This window comes from Bufo bufo, chromosome 7, assembly GCF_905171765.1.
Source record: "Bufo bufo chromosome 7, aBufBuf1.1, whole genome shotgun sequence".
Classification (NCBI taxonomy): Eukaryota; Metazoa; Chordata; class Amphibia; order Anura; family Bufonidae; genus Bufo; species Bufo bufo.
In genome coordinates, this window is record NC_053395.1 from 49,367,249 (window position 1) to 49,387,298 (window position 20,050).

The 20,050-nt window shown below is 47.8% G+C and overlaps 1 protein-coding gene across 1 annotated transcript in view; it reads left to right on the forward strand.

Annotated features, from left to right (window-relative positions):
- TMC7 (transmembrane channel like 7) overlaps window positions 1-20,050 on the forward strand; it is a 72,544-nt gene that overhangs the window by 25,156 nt on the left and 27,338 nt on the right. Inside the window, exons 4-8 of the mRNA XM_040440487.1 lie at window positions 2,620-2,781; window positions 9,751-9,833; window positions 12,695-12,840; window positions 14,450-14,597; window positions 15,829-16,002. Of these exons, the coding sequence (XP_040296421.1) occupies window positions 2,620-2,781; window positions 9,751-9,833; window positions 12,695-12,840; window positions 14,450-14,597; window positions 15,829-16,002 (713 nt within the window). The remainder of the gene's footprint in view (window positions 1-2,619; window positions 2,782-9,750; window positions 9,834-12,694; window positions 12,841-14,449; window positions 14,598-15,828; window positions 16,003-20,050) is intronic.

The window sequence follows — 20,050 nt, forward strand, 5'->3', positions numbered from 1 at the left end:
AACGCCTCATGCACACAACCCTATCCGTTTTGCAGTCAGGATAACGCCTCATGCACGCAACCCTATCCGTTTTGCAGTCAGGATAAGGCCTCATGCACGCAACCCTATCCGTTTTGCAGTCAGGATAAGGCCTCATGCACACAACCCTATCCGTTTTGCAGTCAGGATAAGGCCTCATGCACACAACCCTATCCGTTTTGCAGTCAGGATAAGGCCTCATGCACACAACCCTATCCGTTTTGCAGTCAGGATAAGGCCTCATGCACACAACCCTATCCGTTTTGCAGTCAGGATAAGGCCTCATGCACACAACCTTATCCTTTTTGCAGTGCGCAAATCGCGGATCCACAATAGATGGATACCAGCCACCATTTCTCCTGTAGGAATGTCCTATCCTTGTCTGCAAAACGGACAAGTATAGGACATGTTCTGTCTTTTTTGCGGGGCCGCAGAACAGACCTATGGATGCGAACAGAACACAGTATGTTGCCTGCATCTTTTGCAGCCCCACTGAAATGTATAAAAAATGCAGATCGGATGCAGACCGAACATACGGTCAGGTGCATGAGACCTAAGCTGGTCATAGACATTACAGTGTTGAGGACAGGTCTTTTTCACACGTTGGATTGAAATCTTACTTGGGTTTTCAGCAGCAAATACGACCCTGACCCTGCTGCGGTATAGACGTCGGCTATAACTTAAGCCAGTAAGGTATAGTAAATCCAGCGGACCGCGAGAAGCCCCTCACACTAATCCTGCCTCTTAAGGCTGGGTTCAGACCTGAGAGTATTCGATATGTGCTTTTTACAGGCGTTTTTATCGGGGCGTTTGTATCGGGCGTTTTTAATGGGCAGAAACAAGCAAACGCCCATTTAGGCGCGTTCCCGCTGAAGTCTATGGGTGGGAAGGCGCGACAATACGCCCCAAAGAAGCTCCTGTACTTCTTGAGGTGTAGGGCGTTTTACAGCGCGTTCGTACGCGCTGTAAAACGGTCAGGTGAGAACCATGCCCATAGGGAAACATTGGTTTTTGCCTGTTGAGCGTTTTACAGCGCGTAGGAACGCGCTGTAAAACGCTTAGGTCTGAACCCAGCCTAAGTGGCGAGAAGCTCAAAACGTTGCAAATTATGGTGCAAATAAGAAGAGCGCCTTCATTTATGCCTTTTTTTTACACCTTAATAAATGCCCCTCATTGTGTGGTATTAGTTCTATGCAGCAAAAAAGTTAACCAACTGGATGGAAGTCAAAAGGACACAATTTTTTTGGCCTCCATCAGCTAAATGGGGGCCTATGGAAACCTTTGACATATACTATGGGAGCGCAGGGGCATCCACTTGCCGACACATTATCAATGCACCTTGATCATTAAAGGGAACCTGTCACCATGAAAATGCAGTACACTCTGCAGGCAGCATGTTATAGAGCAGGAGGAGGTGAGTAGATAGATGTATAGTTTTATGAAAAAGAATCAGTATGACTTATTTAATTTATTTGCCCTTTTTATGCTCAGGAGCCATGTGGGCGGTCCTCCTCAGTGATTGACAGCCTTCCATGAGTGGCACCGCCTATGTGACTCCTATACATAAAAGGGTCAGAGGTTTAAATGTGTAAATTATATAAATTACAAGTTTTCCTAAATCTTTTCCCACAAACCTATCATTCTGCTCAGCTCCTCCTGCTCTATAACCTGCTGCCTGCAGATTGCACTGCATTTTTATGGTGATCTACTAATCTTGCCTGAGGCCCCTTGCAGACGAGCGTTCCTCCCGCAGCGCAGCTCCCGGCCTGACCTCCCAGCGCTGCCGGGGTCACATAGCATTATATTGATTTATGATGCTATGTAACCCTTACACTTCTGGAATGTATTGGATAACACTGGCATAATGCTGCCAGTGTTATCCAATACATTCCAGAACTGTAATGGTTACATAGCATCATAAATCCATATAGGACTCGCTGCGGGAGGAACGCTCGTCTGCCAGGGGCCTAAGGCTTCTTTCACAATTAGGCTTGTCCGGCAGGGGAACAGCCTGCCGGATCCGTACTTACATTTGCACACGTGTGCTTCCGGAAGTCCGCCCAGCCCCATTCACTATAATGGGGATGGGACGGAGATACGGCCGCAGCATGGCAAAGATGCCGAGAGGCGGCCAGATAAATACTGCAGCAGGCGGGGCGGACTTCCGGCAGCACACGTGTGCAAATATTAGTACGGCTCTACGCCTAATTTGTACAGTAGACAGAGTAAACTTAGACAGTCTTAAGACAATTTATCATAGTGCACATGCCCTGGAAATCTGTCCTAATGTGAAAAATGACAATATGTCTCCCAAAATCTGCGACAATTGTGGATTCCAGTTTCATAAACGTATCTACATAAGCTAATCTCGCCCACCTTTTAGTGTAAAACCAGACATTCTCAAGGATTTCAGAAAAAGTTTTATTCTTTTTGGGGCGTCTGAATAAAAAAAATGTGTCTAAAATGAGAGGCGCCAAAATGTGAGCGAATTTACCATAGTAAATCGGGTCCGTTGTATTGGTACTGGGCTCATGAATGCTAATCTACTTTGATAAAAATCTACTGAAAAATGTTCTAATTATCCTTTCTCCTTACTTTCAGGTAAATTTGGTACAGGTATTGGGTCTTACTTCTCATTTTTGAGATTTGTGGTGCTGCTGAATTTTGTCATTTTCCTTTTGATGTTCTGGTTTACAACCCTGCCACTCGTCATTTCTAAACTGGATGTTTTCAACAGCACTCAGATCGTTCCAGGCAGTGCTGGTAAGAAATATGCTTTCTGTTCGATACATACAGTGTAAATGAATTAACCATTTCAGCCCCAGAGGGTATTTGTGTTTTTGTTTTTCATTCCATGCCTTTCTAGGGCCATAACTTTTTTATTTTTCTGTTTACATAGCCGTACGAGGGCTTTTTTTTTATTTTTATTTTTTGCAGGACAAGTTGCACTTTCTAATTCCACCATTTAATATTGCATATAATGTAGTGGGGAGGTGTAAAAAATTCTAAATGGGCTGGAATTTGAAAAAAAAAATGCAATGTTACTTTCATTGTTTACGGCAATTATATATATATATATATATATATATATATATATATATATATATATATATATATAAATTTGTCTTGCATTTTAATACTGGAAAAAAATAAAACCTTTGAAATTTTTATTTTATTTTTTTCATCGCCATATTCTGACCTATAACTTTTAGTAGTTATGTGTATGAAGCGGTGTGGGGCTCATATTTTGTGGGCCAATCTGTACTTTTCATTGATACCATTTTTATCACTTTTGACATTTTTCTCCATTTGCTGTATGGGAAAAATATTTTTATATGTTAATAGTACGGCGCATTCGCGAGCAGTGATGTCCATAATGTGTTTTTTTTTTTTGGACAATTTTTAATTTACTTTTTGGGGAAAGGGGGGGTGGTAACTAGAGGGGGGGAAAAGGGGGGGAACTAGATTGCTTGTCTCATACACTCCAATGCATTAGCTGCACCAGTGATAGACGTGAGATGGCTGAAAGAAATTATCACGGTGATCTGGTCTGAATGGAGAAGATGAAGAAAGAGAACATCTACATCAGAGGAGACGTCACTGGATATAAGAGGCGTTCCGGTCGTGGAGCTCGTATTGGGCATTGACGTGTGTTCCTGCTTCGTTCCGCCGGCCGCCTCACACCACAGCCCCGCAGCTGGGGGAGCGGAGTGCGTTCCACTGTGGAGCGCACGCGGCTCCTCCTCCTGCCTGCAAAACCCCTTCATGATTAAACTACTATCAGTGCATCCAAACAATAGCTTATCTTGTTGCAATACTTAGGTCCTAGTTCACCTACACTTGCGCATGGGCTCCACGTACTAGCGTCCCAGGTGGGGTGCCACAGGGTTCTGCCATACTCTTGGGGGGCCATGCTTCGTTTTCACTCGTTTCTACCTGGTTGCGCCCAGGCCTGTCTCGTCTTCCTGGTACGCCCAGGCCACTGTTGTCGTTGTGTCATTCGCCCTGCTTCGTTTTCACTCGCTTCTACCTGGTTGTGCCCAGGCCTGTCTCGTCTTCCTGGTACGCCCAGGCCACTGTTGTCGTTGTGTCATAGCCACTTAGTGTTTTTGTCACCAGGGCACAGTCTGTGGTCTTGTCTTGTCACAATGTCTCCCCTGGTTCGCCCAGGGTACGGTACATCCCTGGTACGCCCAGGTCTTCATACTTTCCTTCTCTGATACGTGGGTCTTGACGCACCTGTCCGCTGGCTTGTCCTGGTATTTTTAGTTCTGTCTAAGGGGCCATTCTCCGGCTGCTCCCCTGGTCGTTCTACGCTCTTTTCCCCTGACTCACAGGTTCCCCATGTCAGTCTGCCGCCCTTCGCGGGCCGCTGCTACGCGCAGCCTCTATCTCATGGCAACGCGCCATCACTCCTTTTCACCCACCTGGTACGCTCAGGGGGTCGTCTTCTGTCAAATAACCAGTCAGATACGCTCAGATTGTTTACTTGACCTAGGGGTGCACCCCATCCTGGCCAGTTCGCCTGGTTCTAACAGGTATAGGGGCATCCGCTATTCTGCACTCTTAAATTTCGCCTGTTGCTTTTATTTTCAGGGTTTTCTCTATTTCCAGTTCCTATCGGTCGTATACAGGTAAGTTCGCACTGACTCCGTCGGCGTACCCCTCGGATCAATGTTCACGGTTTAATTGGTTTTCTTCGTCTGTCCGGCTAAGTCAGGTTCTGCTAGTCCGTGTTACGGGTTCTAATTCCGCTCAACTATGTCTCGGACATCGGATATGGATGACAGCCTATCTGTCTCCGGGTCGGTCATATCAGGCCAGGCGGGTCCATCATCCTTAACCCTTTGAGGACCAAGGGACGTATTTGTCCCATTTTTTTAATTGCCTGTATCGTCTGATTAAGAACTTAAAAAACTTATTTTTTTGTTTGAGTCAAAATATAAGTTCTTATCAACAAATGGTTCTAGCTTTTTGCCAGTTATTTCATGAAATGGCTTAGTTACAGCAACTGAAGTGTACGAACTTCAGTTGCCGTAAAAAAAAAAATGGAGCTTCTTTTGGCCTTCCATTAAAAGTAACCTAAATATTCACATTTGTCCCGTGTCATAACTCCTCCCCCAAAAATAACACAAGTGTGGAAATGATTTTATTTATTGTTCAAATACATTCTTAAATGGAAAAAAATATAATTATTTTTATATTGATGACTGTAATCTTACGGTCCTCAAAGGGTTAAGGAGTTGGACCATTCCGAAGTTGTTGGTAGAGCTTAACCGGAGAGGCATCCCGCACCCGGCCACCGCCAGGAAGGCAGAACTGTACAAACTGCTCATGATCAATTCTAGCGCTTCGGTGGTGCAACCGGTGACGTCTTCCATCCAGCTATCACTGGTGCAGCTGCAGTCTACCTTGAACTCGTTGGTCGACTCTGTAGCTGACGTCCGGACGAGGGTATCAGAGCTGGAATCCCGGCCACCCATGGCGCCCACGGCACCCGTCCCGCTGATCGCACCGTCCACGTCGGTGTGGCTGGCACCAGGTACGCCCAGGCCCATTCCCCAGGTGACCCCCTCGCATTTCATTTGTGATTAATCTCAAGAGGGACATTCTGGCAAGGAAGGATGTTAGCCTGGCATCGATCCTCATTGCAGCTCAGGATGTGCCCGAGAACAGGGTGATCGATTGTGGAGATGTGTCTGTGGTCCTCAGGGCCAAGGACTCTCTGCTTAATCGCAAGTTGTCTATTCCTGAGTTCGTCTTAGCGTTTAGCCTCTTCAGAGACATTGTCTGCACAGCACAGCCCGATAGGAGGGAAGAGCTGGACAGCTACTTGTATCTGGTCACTGACCTAGGTCACAAGTATGGTGGTTCAGCCTTCTACGACTACCATCGTTCCTTCCCGGCTAAGGCTGCAGCTTTGGCGCAGTTCCAATATGTTGCCAGCTGGGCCTCAATTGACACAGAACTCTTCTGCCGTCACTTCGCTGGCCTTAGGGCACCCACCTGCGCAATGTGCCAGTCCATTTTTCACTTGTCTGAATGGTGCCCAAATAGCGCTCACCCGTCTCAGGACAGGGCTCTCCCGGGAACCTCCGGGTCTCTGCCGTCCAACCCCTCCACTGACAAGCTGGGCCGACCCATTGTCTACTTGGGAAGAAGTCAGATCTGCAACAATTTTAACTCAGGGGGTTGCTCCTATACCAGTTGCAGATCTCTCCACGTGTGCTCCCTTTGTTTCAGAGCCCATCCGCGGTCCGCCTGTTCTAAAAAAGCAGCCAAAGCATCCTGACTAGCCAACATTAATGTGGACCTCTTGGTGGCTCTCCTTCGGGATCACCACGATCAGAACTTCGTGGCATTTCTGTTGGCAGGCTTCCAGCAGGGGTTCCACACAGGGCTCATTACACTGCCACAGGTTCCCTGGGAGGGCAGGAATCTGCTGTCAGCCACCCTGGACCCTCCAGCGACTAGCGAGTTGCTCCGGTCTGAGGTGGAGAAAGGTTTCCTCATAGGCCCTTTCCCGCTCATTCCCTTTGCATCATGGCGCATCAACCCTATCGGCCTAGTGTCCAAGAAAAACACTAATACAAAAAGGTTGATCTATGACCTGTCCGCCCCCCATGTTTCTGCGATTCCCAGCCTTAATTCCCTGATTCCATCGGAGGAATTCGCTATGCGGTACTCCTCCATAGACGACGCCATTCGAGCCATCCTGTTGCATGGCAGGGGCGCTTGGTTGGCAAAGGTTGACATCGCCGATGCGTTCAAGCTCCTTCCCATCCAACCTCAGTTGTGGCGGTTCTATGGCATCGAGTGGGCCGGCCAGTATTATTTTGCCAACAGACTCACGTTTGGATCCAAATTGTCCCTGGTTAATCGACCAGTTTGCCAAAGCGCTACATTGGATCTTGGTCCATCACGGTGGCCTCCAGTCAGTCATCCACTACCTAGATGACTTTCTGGTCGTGGAGGACCCGCAGGGCGGGTCTGGCATTCTCGCCGTCCTTCTTGAGATGTTCGCCAGTCTGGATGTTCCGGTCGCCCAGACCAAGACTGAGGGTCCCGCCGCGAGGGTCTCGTTCCTGGGCATCATCCTGGATTCTGTCAGCCTGCAGGCCAGCCTCCCGGAAGAGAAACTCGCTCAGTGCCGAGAGGTCATTTCCCACGCTGCCTCCTCTGGGTACCTCACTAGGGTCGAGTTACAATCTCTTCTGGGCCGGCTTAATTTCGCCTCTAGGATCATGCCGCAGGAAAGGACATTCGTGTCGAGGCTACTCCAGCTTCTTCCCTCGGCACCCGAACAGGACAGCGTCATCCATTTGGACGGCCAGGCAATGGCAGACCTGGCCATGTGGGAGTTGTTCCTCTCCCAGTGGAACGGCATCTCCCTCTTCATCCCTCCATGGTCACCCTCCTTCCCGACTATATTTTCAGATGCCGCTGCATCCTGCGGTTACGCAGCCATTTGGGGTCCTCGTTGGCTGGTTGTCCGTTGGCCCATGTCCGTCCTGGAGGATGCCGAGTCCATCCGCACCTCCTCCCTGTTGGAGTTATACCCCATTGTCGCAGCTGCCCAGGCATGGGGTCATCTCTGGGCTAACTTGCCGGTGATGTTTGTCACGGACAATCAGGCCCTAGTCGACATCTTAGCCAAGGGTAGGGCTAAGTCCCAAAAGATCATGGCTCTATTGCGCCAGCTGGTATGGCTGGCCCTGTCACACAATTTCCGTATACATTGCAGCCACATTCCGGGTCAGCAAAACGTAGCGGCTGACGCGCTATCCCGGTTTAATTTCACCCTCTTTTTTTCAGATCATGCCGGAAGCCGATCCACTCAGATGTCCCACCCCGGCATTCAGTTCCCTGACAATGGGTTAAGTATGTTCGTCTCCTCGGCAAGAGACCTGGCGCAGCAGTCCCTCGCCCCAAATACAACCAGGAACTATCTATCAGGTCTAAGAACCTTCCAGGAAATTTCAAATCTGCACCCGCAGGGTGGCCTGACGGACATCCCATACATCATGGCCTTCATTGCCCATTGTCCTTACCATTTGCATCTCTCATACAACACCATTAAGTTATACCTGGCGGGTGTCCAACACCACGCCATGCTCCGCAACCCGGGGGGGGGGGGGGGCTCCATTTTTTCTGTGCACGCGGTCAAGGCCACCCTGCGAGGGGTCCAGAAGGGTAGGGTCAATTCCCCTGTCCCGTAGACAGGCCGTCACAGGGGAGATGTTCCGGAGGTTGTCTTCAGCCCTGGATGGTGCTCCTTTTGGGCCCTTCTCCAGCTTGGTCTTTAAAGCTGCTATGTACTTGGGCTTCTACGGGTTCCTTAGGCCAGGCGAATTCACTTGCAGTGCGGCAGGGCGTTGCAGTCTGTACAAGGAACAGCTGGTGCGGAACCAGGACCATTATACGCTCAAGTTAATTTCCACCAAGACAAGCCAAACGGGTCCCCCGATTGAGGTTAATTTTTTCCAGTCTGGCAATGAATGGTGCCCGGTACAAGTATTTGGCCAGCTCATGCACACCATCCATGATGCTCCCCCTCACAGCCCACTGCTACCGCATCTTAATGGCGCTCTCACCTCTGCGCAATTCATCGGCCATATCCGTACTATTGCCGCTGGCTTGGGGTTTGACCCCGGCTCTATATCTGGCCATTCCTTCCTCATTGGAGCGGCTTCCCGACACAGGGTCCCCGCTCATGTCATCCGAAGGATGGGAAGGTGGCGCTCGTCTTGCTTCGCCAGGTATATACCTAACCCACAGGTAGAGATTTCACAAGCTTTTCAGTCTCTGGTGTTATGAGGTAATAAGTCTTGAATTTAACTATCTTGGTTTCCCTTTTGCCCCCTTATCGGCTGCTCTCGTACCCAGCTCCAGGCACACCTCAGCCGGTTTAGGTTCAAGGCGGGCACGCTGCCCGAGTTCGTATTTTAGCCACGACCACAAGTTGGTAAGGCTGAAGCTCAGCCTGCATTTGTGGGAGGGGCTTGAGCCTTTATAAGCCCACTCTCTCCCTCACCTGGTAGGCGTTCCGGTCGTGGACCCACCCACCCATTCCCCTTATTTCAAGGCTCCTCCTTTAGGGCAGCCCCCTTATAGGCTGCTCTCGTACCCGGCTCCAGGCACACCTCAGCCGGTTTAGGTTCAAGGCGGGCACGCTGCCCGAGTTCGTATTTTAGCCACGACCACAAATGTTAATTAATTAGCACTAGGTGTTTCCTTGTTTTAAAAGGAAGTGTTTTTTTCTTTTTAACTATGTATGTCACGATCAAGGACGAAGATTTTAATGTCCGAAACTAGTAGACTATTGGTGTCATGAATATGTTTTTACTGCTGAAGAAATAAAGAAATAGTTTTGAATGGGAAGCTGGATTTCTCCTCTTTTCTCACAAGGCACTTACTAATGTATTGTTATTGTCCATGTTGCTTCCTTTGATGGCTTGATTCATTTTTTAATCACATTATACACGTCTAGTTTCTATGGTTATGACCACCTTGCTATCCAGCAGCTGTGCTTGTGCTTGCACACTATAGAAAAAAGCACTGGCCTCTCTGGTGGTCAGGACAGCAGGTGTGTGCATAGACGAGCACATTTTCCTATAGTCTGCAAGTACGACCATCGCTGCTGGATTACAGTTTGCTCTGCTGTATTGACTTCTGGAAAACAGAAAATTTCAATCGGTTCAGTCATAATGTTTTTTTTTTCCCCATTTACAGAGACTGAATGTTCACAATACCCACAGCCCAACCAAGGCCTGAAATATTTTTACACGAACATCGTAGATCTGCTCTCTGGAACGGTACGTGTCTTTTGGTTATTGGAAGACCTTCATTTTCAATGAGTGCCGTTGAAGTTTTTATACTTATGATTCAATGAGAAAATGAAGTACCACCCAAGTAACTGTATCAATCTGCATAGTTTACTGACTCCTGGTACAGTACCTGCTATTTAAAGTGAACCCCCAACTACACAGGCCAAAAATTAATAAAACCTATGTCCCACAGTATCCACCATGAAAAAGCAATTAAAGGGCATCGGTAAACAGATTTGTATCTATGACACTGGCTGACCTGTTACATGTGCGGTTGGCAGCTGAAGGCATCTGTGTTGGTCCCATGTTCATATGTGCCCGCATTGCTGAGAAAAATGTTTTATTATATGCAAATGAGCCTCTAGGAGCAACGGGGGCGTGGCCGTTACACCTAGAGGCTCTGCTCTCTCTGCAACTGCTGCGCCCTCTGCACTTTGATAGAGCCATTGTTTTCACTGTCAATCAAAGTGCAGATGGTGCGGCAGTTGCAAAGAGAGCTGAGCCTCTAGGTGCAATGGTAACGCATATAATAAAACCTAATTTTATCATTTTAATTATGCTAAAACATCATTTTTCTCAGCAATGCGGACACATATGAACATGGGACCAACACAGGTGACTTCAGCTGCCAAGTGCACATGTAACAGGTCAGCCAGTTTTTTAGGCACAAATCTGCTGACAGATGCCCTTTAAATCGATAGCCATCTTGTATCACTTAGGATACATGCACACGACCAGTGAGATTCTATAAGACTATTCACACTGCCTTTTTTTTAGCACCAGTGAAAGTCTATAGGGCTATTCACATGGCCGTTTTTTTAATGGGCAGTGAATAGTGGCCATTAAACCATAGGAAATGTCTTATTTTTGTACATTTTCACGACCAGACGGATCCAATTGATATCAATGGGACCGTTTTTTAATGGCCGCTTAGACAGGGGTGCACCTGTCTGACAACCAATAAAAATGGGTACACTAGGACAATGTGGCTTTTTAGAGGTTCCATTTTTTTCTAAGAAAATGCCTCATCCATGCACAGAGGCAGTCGCTTCTCTCTTCTTTGAAAGGACCTGCCGAAGGACCTGCACTCGGGTGATGAAGTCAACACGCGCTCATGCTGGGAGCGCTCGGTGACGTCATCAAGCTGAGGGCAGGTCCTTTTCAATGAAGAGAGGAGCGACTTCCTCTGTACGTGGATGAGATGTTGTTGTTTTTTTTTTTCGTTTTAGTTTTTTTTCTAAAATGAAACATTTCATCTGGGGCCTCTATGGGGGGTATTATTACAGATGGGGGGCCATTATGTGGAACATTATGTGTACTGAGGGCTCTGCAGGGTTTGGGATCTTTATAACAAAACCCAAAAAATAGCACCAATGAACTTCATAAATTTTTAATGGCCATGAAAAAGGGATGCAATTCGTGGGCATGTAGCCTGTAGCCGTGGCAGTCGCAAGAAATCCAGCCGTGTTGGACAGAGTCTGAAAGCCGGACTGTCCGGCCTAAAACCGGACCTCTGGCCATCCTAGGGGCAGGCTGCTGTAGAGGCCACTGCTGAGAAGACGGGGTATTGAGGAACTCACTATTAGGCCTCCTGCACACAAACGTTTTTTTTCTTCCATTTACGTTCCGTTTTTTGCGTTCTGTATACGGACCGTATACGGAACCATTCATTTCAATAGATCCGCAAAAAAAACTGAAGGTACTCTGTATGCCTTCTGTTTCCGTATTTCTGTTCAAACATGTGCTATTATTGCCCGCAAATTACGTTCCGTGGCTCTATTCAAGTCAATGGGTCCGCAAAAAAAAAACAGAATGCATAAGGAATTCATCCGTATGTCTTCCTTATCCATTCCGTTTTTGCGGAACCATCTATTGAAAATTTTATGCCCAGCCCAATTTTTTTATGTACTTACTGTTGAAACATTATTGTATGCCTCCGTTTGCAATCCGCAAAAAAACGGATCACAAACAGAACAGAAGCGGAACGGAAACACTACTGAAATGGAAAAACTGATCCGTTTAAAACTGACCACAAAACCATGCGGTCTTGTGCAGGAGGCCTTAAGGAGATGGGGTACTGTGGAGTTCACTGTTAAAGGGGCGGACACTGTGGAGGTCTCTGTTAAGGGGGCAGGGAACGGTGGAGGTCACAGTTAAGGGGACGGTCCGCTATCGAGGTCAGTGTTGAGGGGTGGGGGGCTGTAGAGGTCACTGTTAAGGGGGCGGGGTGTTGTGGAGGTCACATTTTAAGGGAACTGAGCTCTGTGGAGGTCACTGTTAAAGGGGCGGGTTATTGTGGAAATCACTGTTAACGAGACGGGGTACTGTGGAGGTCACTAATAAAGGGGCAGCCGATGTGGAGGTCACTGTTAAAGGGGAGGGCGCTATGGAGGTCACTGTTATGAACACTTTAGCTTTTTTCATGCGAGTGTGCTGCCCGATCTTTATATATATTATTTTAATTTTTTAGCTGGAAAACCTCTGTAATAGGATACCATTATTAAAAGAGCAAGAAAAATTTAAAGTTAAAAGGGTTTTCAGAGACTTTACTAATGATGACCTATCCTCAGCATCTGATCAGTGGGGGTCCGACACCCAGGACCCCCGCCGATCAGCTGTTTGATAAGGCACCGGCGCTTGCAGTAGCTCCACGGCCTTCTCCAGCGTTCCCTAGGCCATGTGACGTAACGTTCCTCGATCACGTGGCGTAAGTGCAGCTCAACCCCATAGAAGTGAATGGGACTGAGCTGCGATACCAATCTGTGTGATCAAGCCCTTATGGATAACATGTAACATCCACTTTCGAATAATGGCAATAATCTAATTCTGACCGTGCTCTTTTCTTTCAGGGTTTCCTCGAATTGACTTATCTGTTCTATGGATTTTACACGGTAGACTATGTCACGGTGTACAATTTTAATTATAGTCTACCACTGGCCTATGTACTGGTCACGATCATCTACCTGCTGCTAAGCATTTTCTGGATTGTGAAAAGGTAAAGTCGCTCACTTTTCATTGTGAGATTTTGTATAAAATAGGCGCTCCATTAGCACCCAGAAAATCACATTGAAAGTGAAATTCCGTGAGCCAAAGCTGAATGCTGGAAAATGTTTACTGGAAGCACACAGGCACTCAAACATACAATTTCTTTTATCCCCTGCTCCCATGCAAGGGAGACGCCCACAAATAACACATTAACCCATAACACAAAGGTTACAACCCACATAACATCCTCCCCTCTGCCTGTGATATAATTATGGTACACAATGGTTAACATAATTATCCCAGGCAGGACAATACACAATGTCCTCTGTCCTGGAGACAACCGAGGTGTAATTCTATTATCTCTCAGGACAAAGGGAAATCGCCAATACACACGGGGAGACAATAGGACAGACATCACTTACTCAAATATACAATGTCCCACCCTTTACAATACACATAGACATTTAGCACATCCCAAAATGGCACGAATTAGACCAGGAATTCAAAAGTTAGTAAAAGTCTCTTTGGCCTGGCTGTACTCATGGGTTTTCTGTCCAAAACCGGTTCTACACAGTCTTTTGTCCTGGAGACATTTGAGAAGTGATCCACTTATCTCCCAAGGACAGAGGCAAGACTCCATTAGCCACATGGTTGCAAAAGACAGCAAAATACATGAACTTATATAACTATGCAGCTATTGCATAAAACCGGTGCATTCAACATGGGACCGTAATCACATGGTAAGAGGCTGGCAAGAAGTCCTCTCCGAGTTTGTCACAGAAGGCATATGGGTTGTTTCCGTATTCATGTGTGCCCGCATTGCTGAGAAAAATGAAATTTTAATATATGCAAAGGAGCAATGGAGGCGTTGCCGTTACACCTAGAGGCTCTGCTCTCTCTGCAACTGCCATGCCATCTATACTTTGATATTTGGCAAATTTTACCCACTTCAGCTGAAGATTAATGCAGATTACGGTATGTGTAGATCTACTATACGGATATCCGGCATTTTTCCTAGACCTCTGAACAGTATAAGCATAGGGGGAGATTTATCAAACTGGTGTAAAGTAGAACTGGCTTAGCTGCCCATAGCAACCAATCAGATTCCACGTTTCATTTATCACAGCTCCTTTTGGAAAATGAAAGGTGGAATCTGATTGGTTGCTATGGGCAACTAAGCCAGTTCTACTTTACACCAGTTTGATAAATCTCCCCCATAGTCTTGAATAAAGCTGGCCATACACATTAGATGTATATTGGCCAAACCCACCTATTTCAACAGGACTATCCAGCCATCTAATATGTATAGAGGCCTCCTCAATCTCCCCATGACAGCAGATGTTGGGGAAGATGAGGATCGGGCTTAGGATTTCAACATGTCCAACCTTTTCCTCAGTGTCTGAAAGCTTTACTCCCACCGCCCTGTTCAGAACACATGCCCGCTAGGCCCAGCATCGTCCATGACGGTGAACTGGGAGGTAGACCCTTGCTGATTTACTTTGAGGCTTGGAGTCTGGAGCTTGTGCAGACGGCACATGATTCAGCTCCTTGGATCAGAGGCACACCGTATCTTTTCTTGTGAATCTTGACCGTTTTATGTATTTGCATTTTCTTTCCAGGGCAGTAGAAGGCTTTAAGCATAACCTTGTGAATGGTGAAGAGAGATTTCAGAGCTTCTGCAATAAAGTATTTGCCGGCTGGGATTTCTGTATTAAAGACAAGTACTATGCTGGTCTGAAGCATAGCAGTCTGCTGCATGAGCTGCAGGTGAGTTACCCGGAGCTGTCGAGTCTTTTGATTATTATCTCGGGCAAATGCCGGCAGGAGTCACTCCTTAAACCGCAATAGGAAAGAATTCTACTTGACCTTCAAGTAACAACAACTACTGAACAGAATGTCATGAATGAAGGAAGAAGCGGCTGCTTAACGGGAAGCTGACATCAGTTTTATGCTGCACTAAGGTCAGCATAACCTTTGGATGGAGACTTTAAAGGGCATCTGTCAGCACATTTGTAGCTAAGAAACTGGCTGACCTGTTACATGTGCGCTTGGCAGCTGAAGACATCTGTGTTGGTCCCATGTTCATATGTGCCCGCATTGCTGAGAAAAATGATGTTTTAATATATGCAAATGAGCCTCTAGGAGCAACGGGGGCGTTGTCATTACACCTGGAGGCTCTGCTCTCTCTGCAACTGACGTGTAGGGAGTGAAAACATCATCTCACCTGGCCCTGTCCATGAAAGTGGAGAGATGCAGTTGCAGAGAGAGCAGAGCCTCTAGGTGTAACGGTAACGCCCCCGTTGCTCCTAGAGGTTCATTTAAATGTATTAAAACGTCCTTTTTATCAGCAATGCGGACACATGTGGACATGGGACCAACACAGATGCCTTCAGCTGCCAAGCGCACATGTAACAGGTCAGCCAGCGTCATAGGTACAGAACTGCTGACAGATGCCCTTTAAGCAAAATGCTGGGTTATTATTTGAACTGACCCAGGCGTTTTACAAAAATTGGCAATGAACAGATACAGCGCAAGCCTAGCGCTAAACTCTGCTCACTATGGTAAGAAACTTTATATTCATGACATCCTGGCTCTCCCTGACGCCGATTGATTTAGGAAGAGCGCTCTCAGTCAGCTTCAGGCTGGAAAGCCATTGGAAACCCTTTTTTTCTTTTTTTTTCTTTTTTTTTTGGAAAAAGGTGTATATATGGTGCTGCCACCTATTATATGATGAACCGGCAATCCTGCACCCAACGCCCTCCCCATTTTTGTGTTTTGCTTGTTCCCTTTCATATATGTGACATTAGTTGAAATATATTTAAAGTTAGTGGATCTCACTCCAGTTTGGAGACGAGTTGTTTGCTCAGCCCAAACGGTTAATAACGCATGACAAAAAAACAGGTCACAGATCTGAACGAGTTCCTTCCAAGGAAACGTTCAGCTCACACAACTCTACATGTGGAATAATATGGCAAAACTGTCTTGTTTTTCCGCACAGACTGATTTGGCAGAAGAAAGATTGCGGAACAGGAAGCAGAAGCGAACGCGGGGAGAAACCATTCGAATCTATTCCTTGAGAATTTTCCTGAACATCATTGTCATCGCAGTTTTGGTTGGCTGCTTCTATGCAATCTACTTGGCTACAGCCTTTTCACAAGAGTATACAAATGATGTGAGTATCCCATGTTTTTTTTTTTTTTTCATAACATTCCTCTTAAAAAGCCATAGGCAAAACATATTGCTAATAAAATTCTTCTTGGGTTTATCTGGCTATTTACAGCCTCTGGCTAACAAAGTTTTCCTTAATCATTTGCTGACACTGCTCATCTGAAATTTTAACCTAGATGGCTTGACGGTGTGTATTTCAAAACCTCCATATTTCATTGTAACCCCTGATAACTGTACAGAGATAATGGATTAAAGGGGTTTTCCAATATTTTTTTTATTTTTATAGTTGACCTATCCTCTGTATCTGATCGGTTGGGGCCTGACACATGGGACCCCCACATATCAGCTGTTTGAGAAGGCAGTGGTGCTCCAGTGTGCGCCGCGGCCAAGTGACGACACGTGGCCTAGGAGCAGCTCAGCCCTATTCACTTGAATGGGGCTAAGCTGTAATACCAAGCACAGCCACTATACAGTATACGGCGCTGTGCTTGGTAAGCTGCGAGAAGGCATCAACGCTCAGAGGAGCAACAATGCCGTCTCAAAACAGCTGATCGATGGGGGTCCTGGGTGTTAGACCCCCCCACAGATCAGATACTGATGACTAGAGTTGAGCGGACACCTGGATGTTGGGGTTCGGCCAAACTTCAGAAAAAAGTTTGAACTTGACCCCGAACCCGTACCGCATTGAAGTCAATGGAGACCTGAACTTTTGAGCACTAAAATGGCTGTAAAAATGTAATGGAAAGGGCTAGAGGGCTGCAAATGGCATCAAAATGTGGTTAAGAGCATGGCAAGTGCTCTGCAAACAAATGTGGATAGGGAAATGACTTAAAATAACATAAAATACGTAAAAATAAAAAATAATAATCTTGATCTATGAGGACGAGGTCCATATGGAGTAGGAGGTGGATGTGGCGGTGTAGGTGGAAGCGGCGGTGGAGGAGGAGGAGGTAGCCTACACTGCTTTTTGGTTATAATTTTTTTTATTTTTTTTTTTTTTATTAGGTTTTCACCCCAAAACATTGGGAAATATAACCCTCCAGTCATGCTAAACACACTTTCAGATAATACACTGGCTGCAGGGCAGGCCAGCACCTCCAAGGCGTAAAGGGCAAGCTCAGGCCATGTGCCCAATTTGGAGACCCAGAAGTTAAAGGGGGCAGACCCGTCATTCAGTACGTGTAGGCGTGTGCACACATACTGCTCCACCTTGTTGGTGAAATGCTGCCTCCTGCTAAGATGTTCCATATCAGCTGGTGGTGCTGGTTGTTGTGGCGTGCTGACAGCTTTTCCACATTTCGGCCATGCTAATCCTGCCTTCTGAGGTGCTAGCGGTGCCCAAGCTGCGTTGGCGACCTCTTCCTCGTCCTCTGCCTTCGCCTTGTGCTTCCACTGTGCCCCGCTGCCAGGTGGGAATGCCACCAGCAGCGCGTCTACCATTGTGCGCTTGTACTCGCGCATCTTACGATCACGCTCCAGTGAGGGAATTAAGGATGGTACGTTGTCCTTGTAACGGGGATCCAGCAGCGTGGCCACCCAGTAATCAGCACAAGTTAGAATGTGGGCAACTCGGCGGTCGTTGCAGAGACACTGCAGCATGTAATCGCTCATGTGTGCCAGGCTGCCCAGAGGCAACAAAAAGCTGTCCTCTGTGGGAGGTGTATCGTCTGTGTCCTCTGTATCCCCTTAGCCACGCACCAGTGATGGCCATGAGCTGGTCTGGGTGCCACCCTGCTGTGAACATGGTTCCTTCTCCTTCTCATCCTCCACCTTGTCATCCTCCAGAACTGTGCCCTGGCTGGACAATTGTGCTCCTTGTGTTTGTGGGTGCAGGAACCCACCCTCGGAGCCACTTGGGAATGACTGGCCGGAAACACTACGAAATGATCCCTTTTTCAAGGAGGCATAGAAGTGGGATAGTAACGCTGAGAACGCCGTTATCGGCACTGGCCATGTTGGTGGAGTACTCGAAACAGCGCAACAAGGAACACAGGTCTCACATGGAGGCCCAGTCATTGGTGCGTGCTGCAGATGAAACTCCACTATCACCTGCTGCTGCTCGCACAGTCAGGCCAGCATGTGCAAGGTGGAGTTCCACCTTGTGGGCACGTCGCATATGAGGCGGTGAGCGGGAAGGCCGAAGTTACGCTGTAGCGCTGACAGGCGAGCAGCAGCAGGGTGAGAACGCCGAAAGCGCGCACAGACGGCCCACACTTTATGCAGCAGCTCTGACCTATCGGGGTAATTTTTAAGGAATCTCTGCACCACCAAATTCAGCACATGTGCCAGGCAAGGGATGTGCGTCAAACCGGCTAGTCCCAGAGCTCCTACAAGATTTCGCCCATTATCGCACACCACCAGGCCAGGCTTGAGGCCGACTGGCACAAACCACTCATCGGCCTGTTGTTCAAGGCTCGTCCACAGCTCCTGCGCGGTGTGGGGTTTGTCCCCCAAACAGATAAGTTTTATAACTGCCTGCTGTTGTTTACCCCTGGCTGTGCTGAAGTTGGTGGTGAAGGTGTTACGCTGACCGGATGAGGAAGCAGAGTAGGAGGAGGAAGCAACAGGAGACAAACTGAAGCACCCTGCAATCCTCGGTGGTGGAAGGACATGCGCCAAACTGCTATTCGCCTCAGGGCCAGCCGCCACTGCATTTACCCAGTGGTTATGGAGATATAACGGCCCTGACTGTGCTTACTGGTCCACGTATCCGTAGTGAGGTGCACCTTGCCACAGATGGCGTTGTGCAGTGCACACCTGATTTTGTCCCCTACTTGGTTGTGTAGGGAAGGGATGGCTCTCCTGGAAAAGTAGTGGCGGCTGGGCACGACGTACTGTGGGACAGCCACCGCCATAAGGCCTTTAAAACTATCCGTCTCCACCAGACAGAATGACAGCATTTCAAAGGCCAGTAATTTAGAAATGCTGGCATTCAGGGCTAGGGATCGCGGGTAGGTAGGGGGTACTTCCTCTTCCTCTCCAGCGTTTGGGAGATGGAGAGCTGAACGCTTGTGTGGGACATTGTGGAGATGCTTGGTGACCCAGGTGTTGGTGTTACTGGCAGATCCTCTGTTTGCGGGGTGGCAGGTGGCACTGTCACTCCAGAGGTGGATGAAGAGGCTGAAACTGCAGCAGAAGAGGAAGCAGGAGGAGCCAGAGACCTTTCTTGGTTTTTGAGGTGTCTACTCCACTGGAGCTCGTGCTTTGCACTTAAATGCCTGGTCATGCAGGTTGTGCTCAGGTTGAGAACGTTTATGCCTCTCTTCAGGCTCTGATTGCACAGCGTTTGCAGTAGCAGGCATACTGTCTAGAGGACAGCCGCTCCGCTTTTGCACCCTGCTCCCTCTTCTGCTGTGCTGGTTGGCTCTGTGCGACCACCGCCTCTTCCTCCGAACTACATAGGTCACTCGCATGACCTTGATTCCATGTGGGGTCGAGGACCTCATCGTCCTCCACATCATCTTCCACCCAGTCTTCACCCCTGCCTTCCTTGTCAGTCTGCACACTTTCGAAAGCCCCAGCAGTTGGCACCTGTGTTTCGTCGTCATCCGAGACGTGCTGCGATGGTCCTCCCATGTACTCATCTTGAAAGATAAGTGGTTGGGCATTTCTTCCACTTCTGGGGCAGCGCTAGGTGGATGGCCCTGGGAAACCCTGCTAACAGAGTCATCAAAAATCAGAAGAGACTGCTGCATGACTTGGGGCTCAGACTGCTTGGCTGATTTGCAAGGGGGTGAGGTGAAAGACTGATGGACATCGGCTGCAGGTGCCAACTGTGGTCTTTCAGCAGGAGACTAGGTGGGAGACAATGTGAAGGAACTGGATCCATGGTCAGCAACCCAATCTACTATCGCCTGTACTTGTTCAGGCGTCACCATTCGTAGAGCCGCATTAGGCCCGACCAAATACCGCTGCATGTTCTGTCGCCTACTCGCACCTGAGGAAGGGGTTTCACTTGTGCGTGTAGCTGGCACAGATCGACCACGTCCTCTCCCTTCAACAGGAGCTCCACCAGCAGCACCACGACCTGGGCCACGTCCCTTATTTGACGC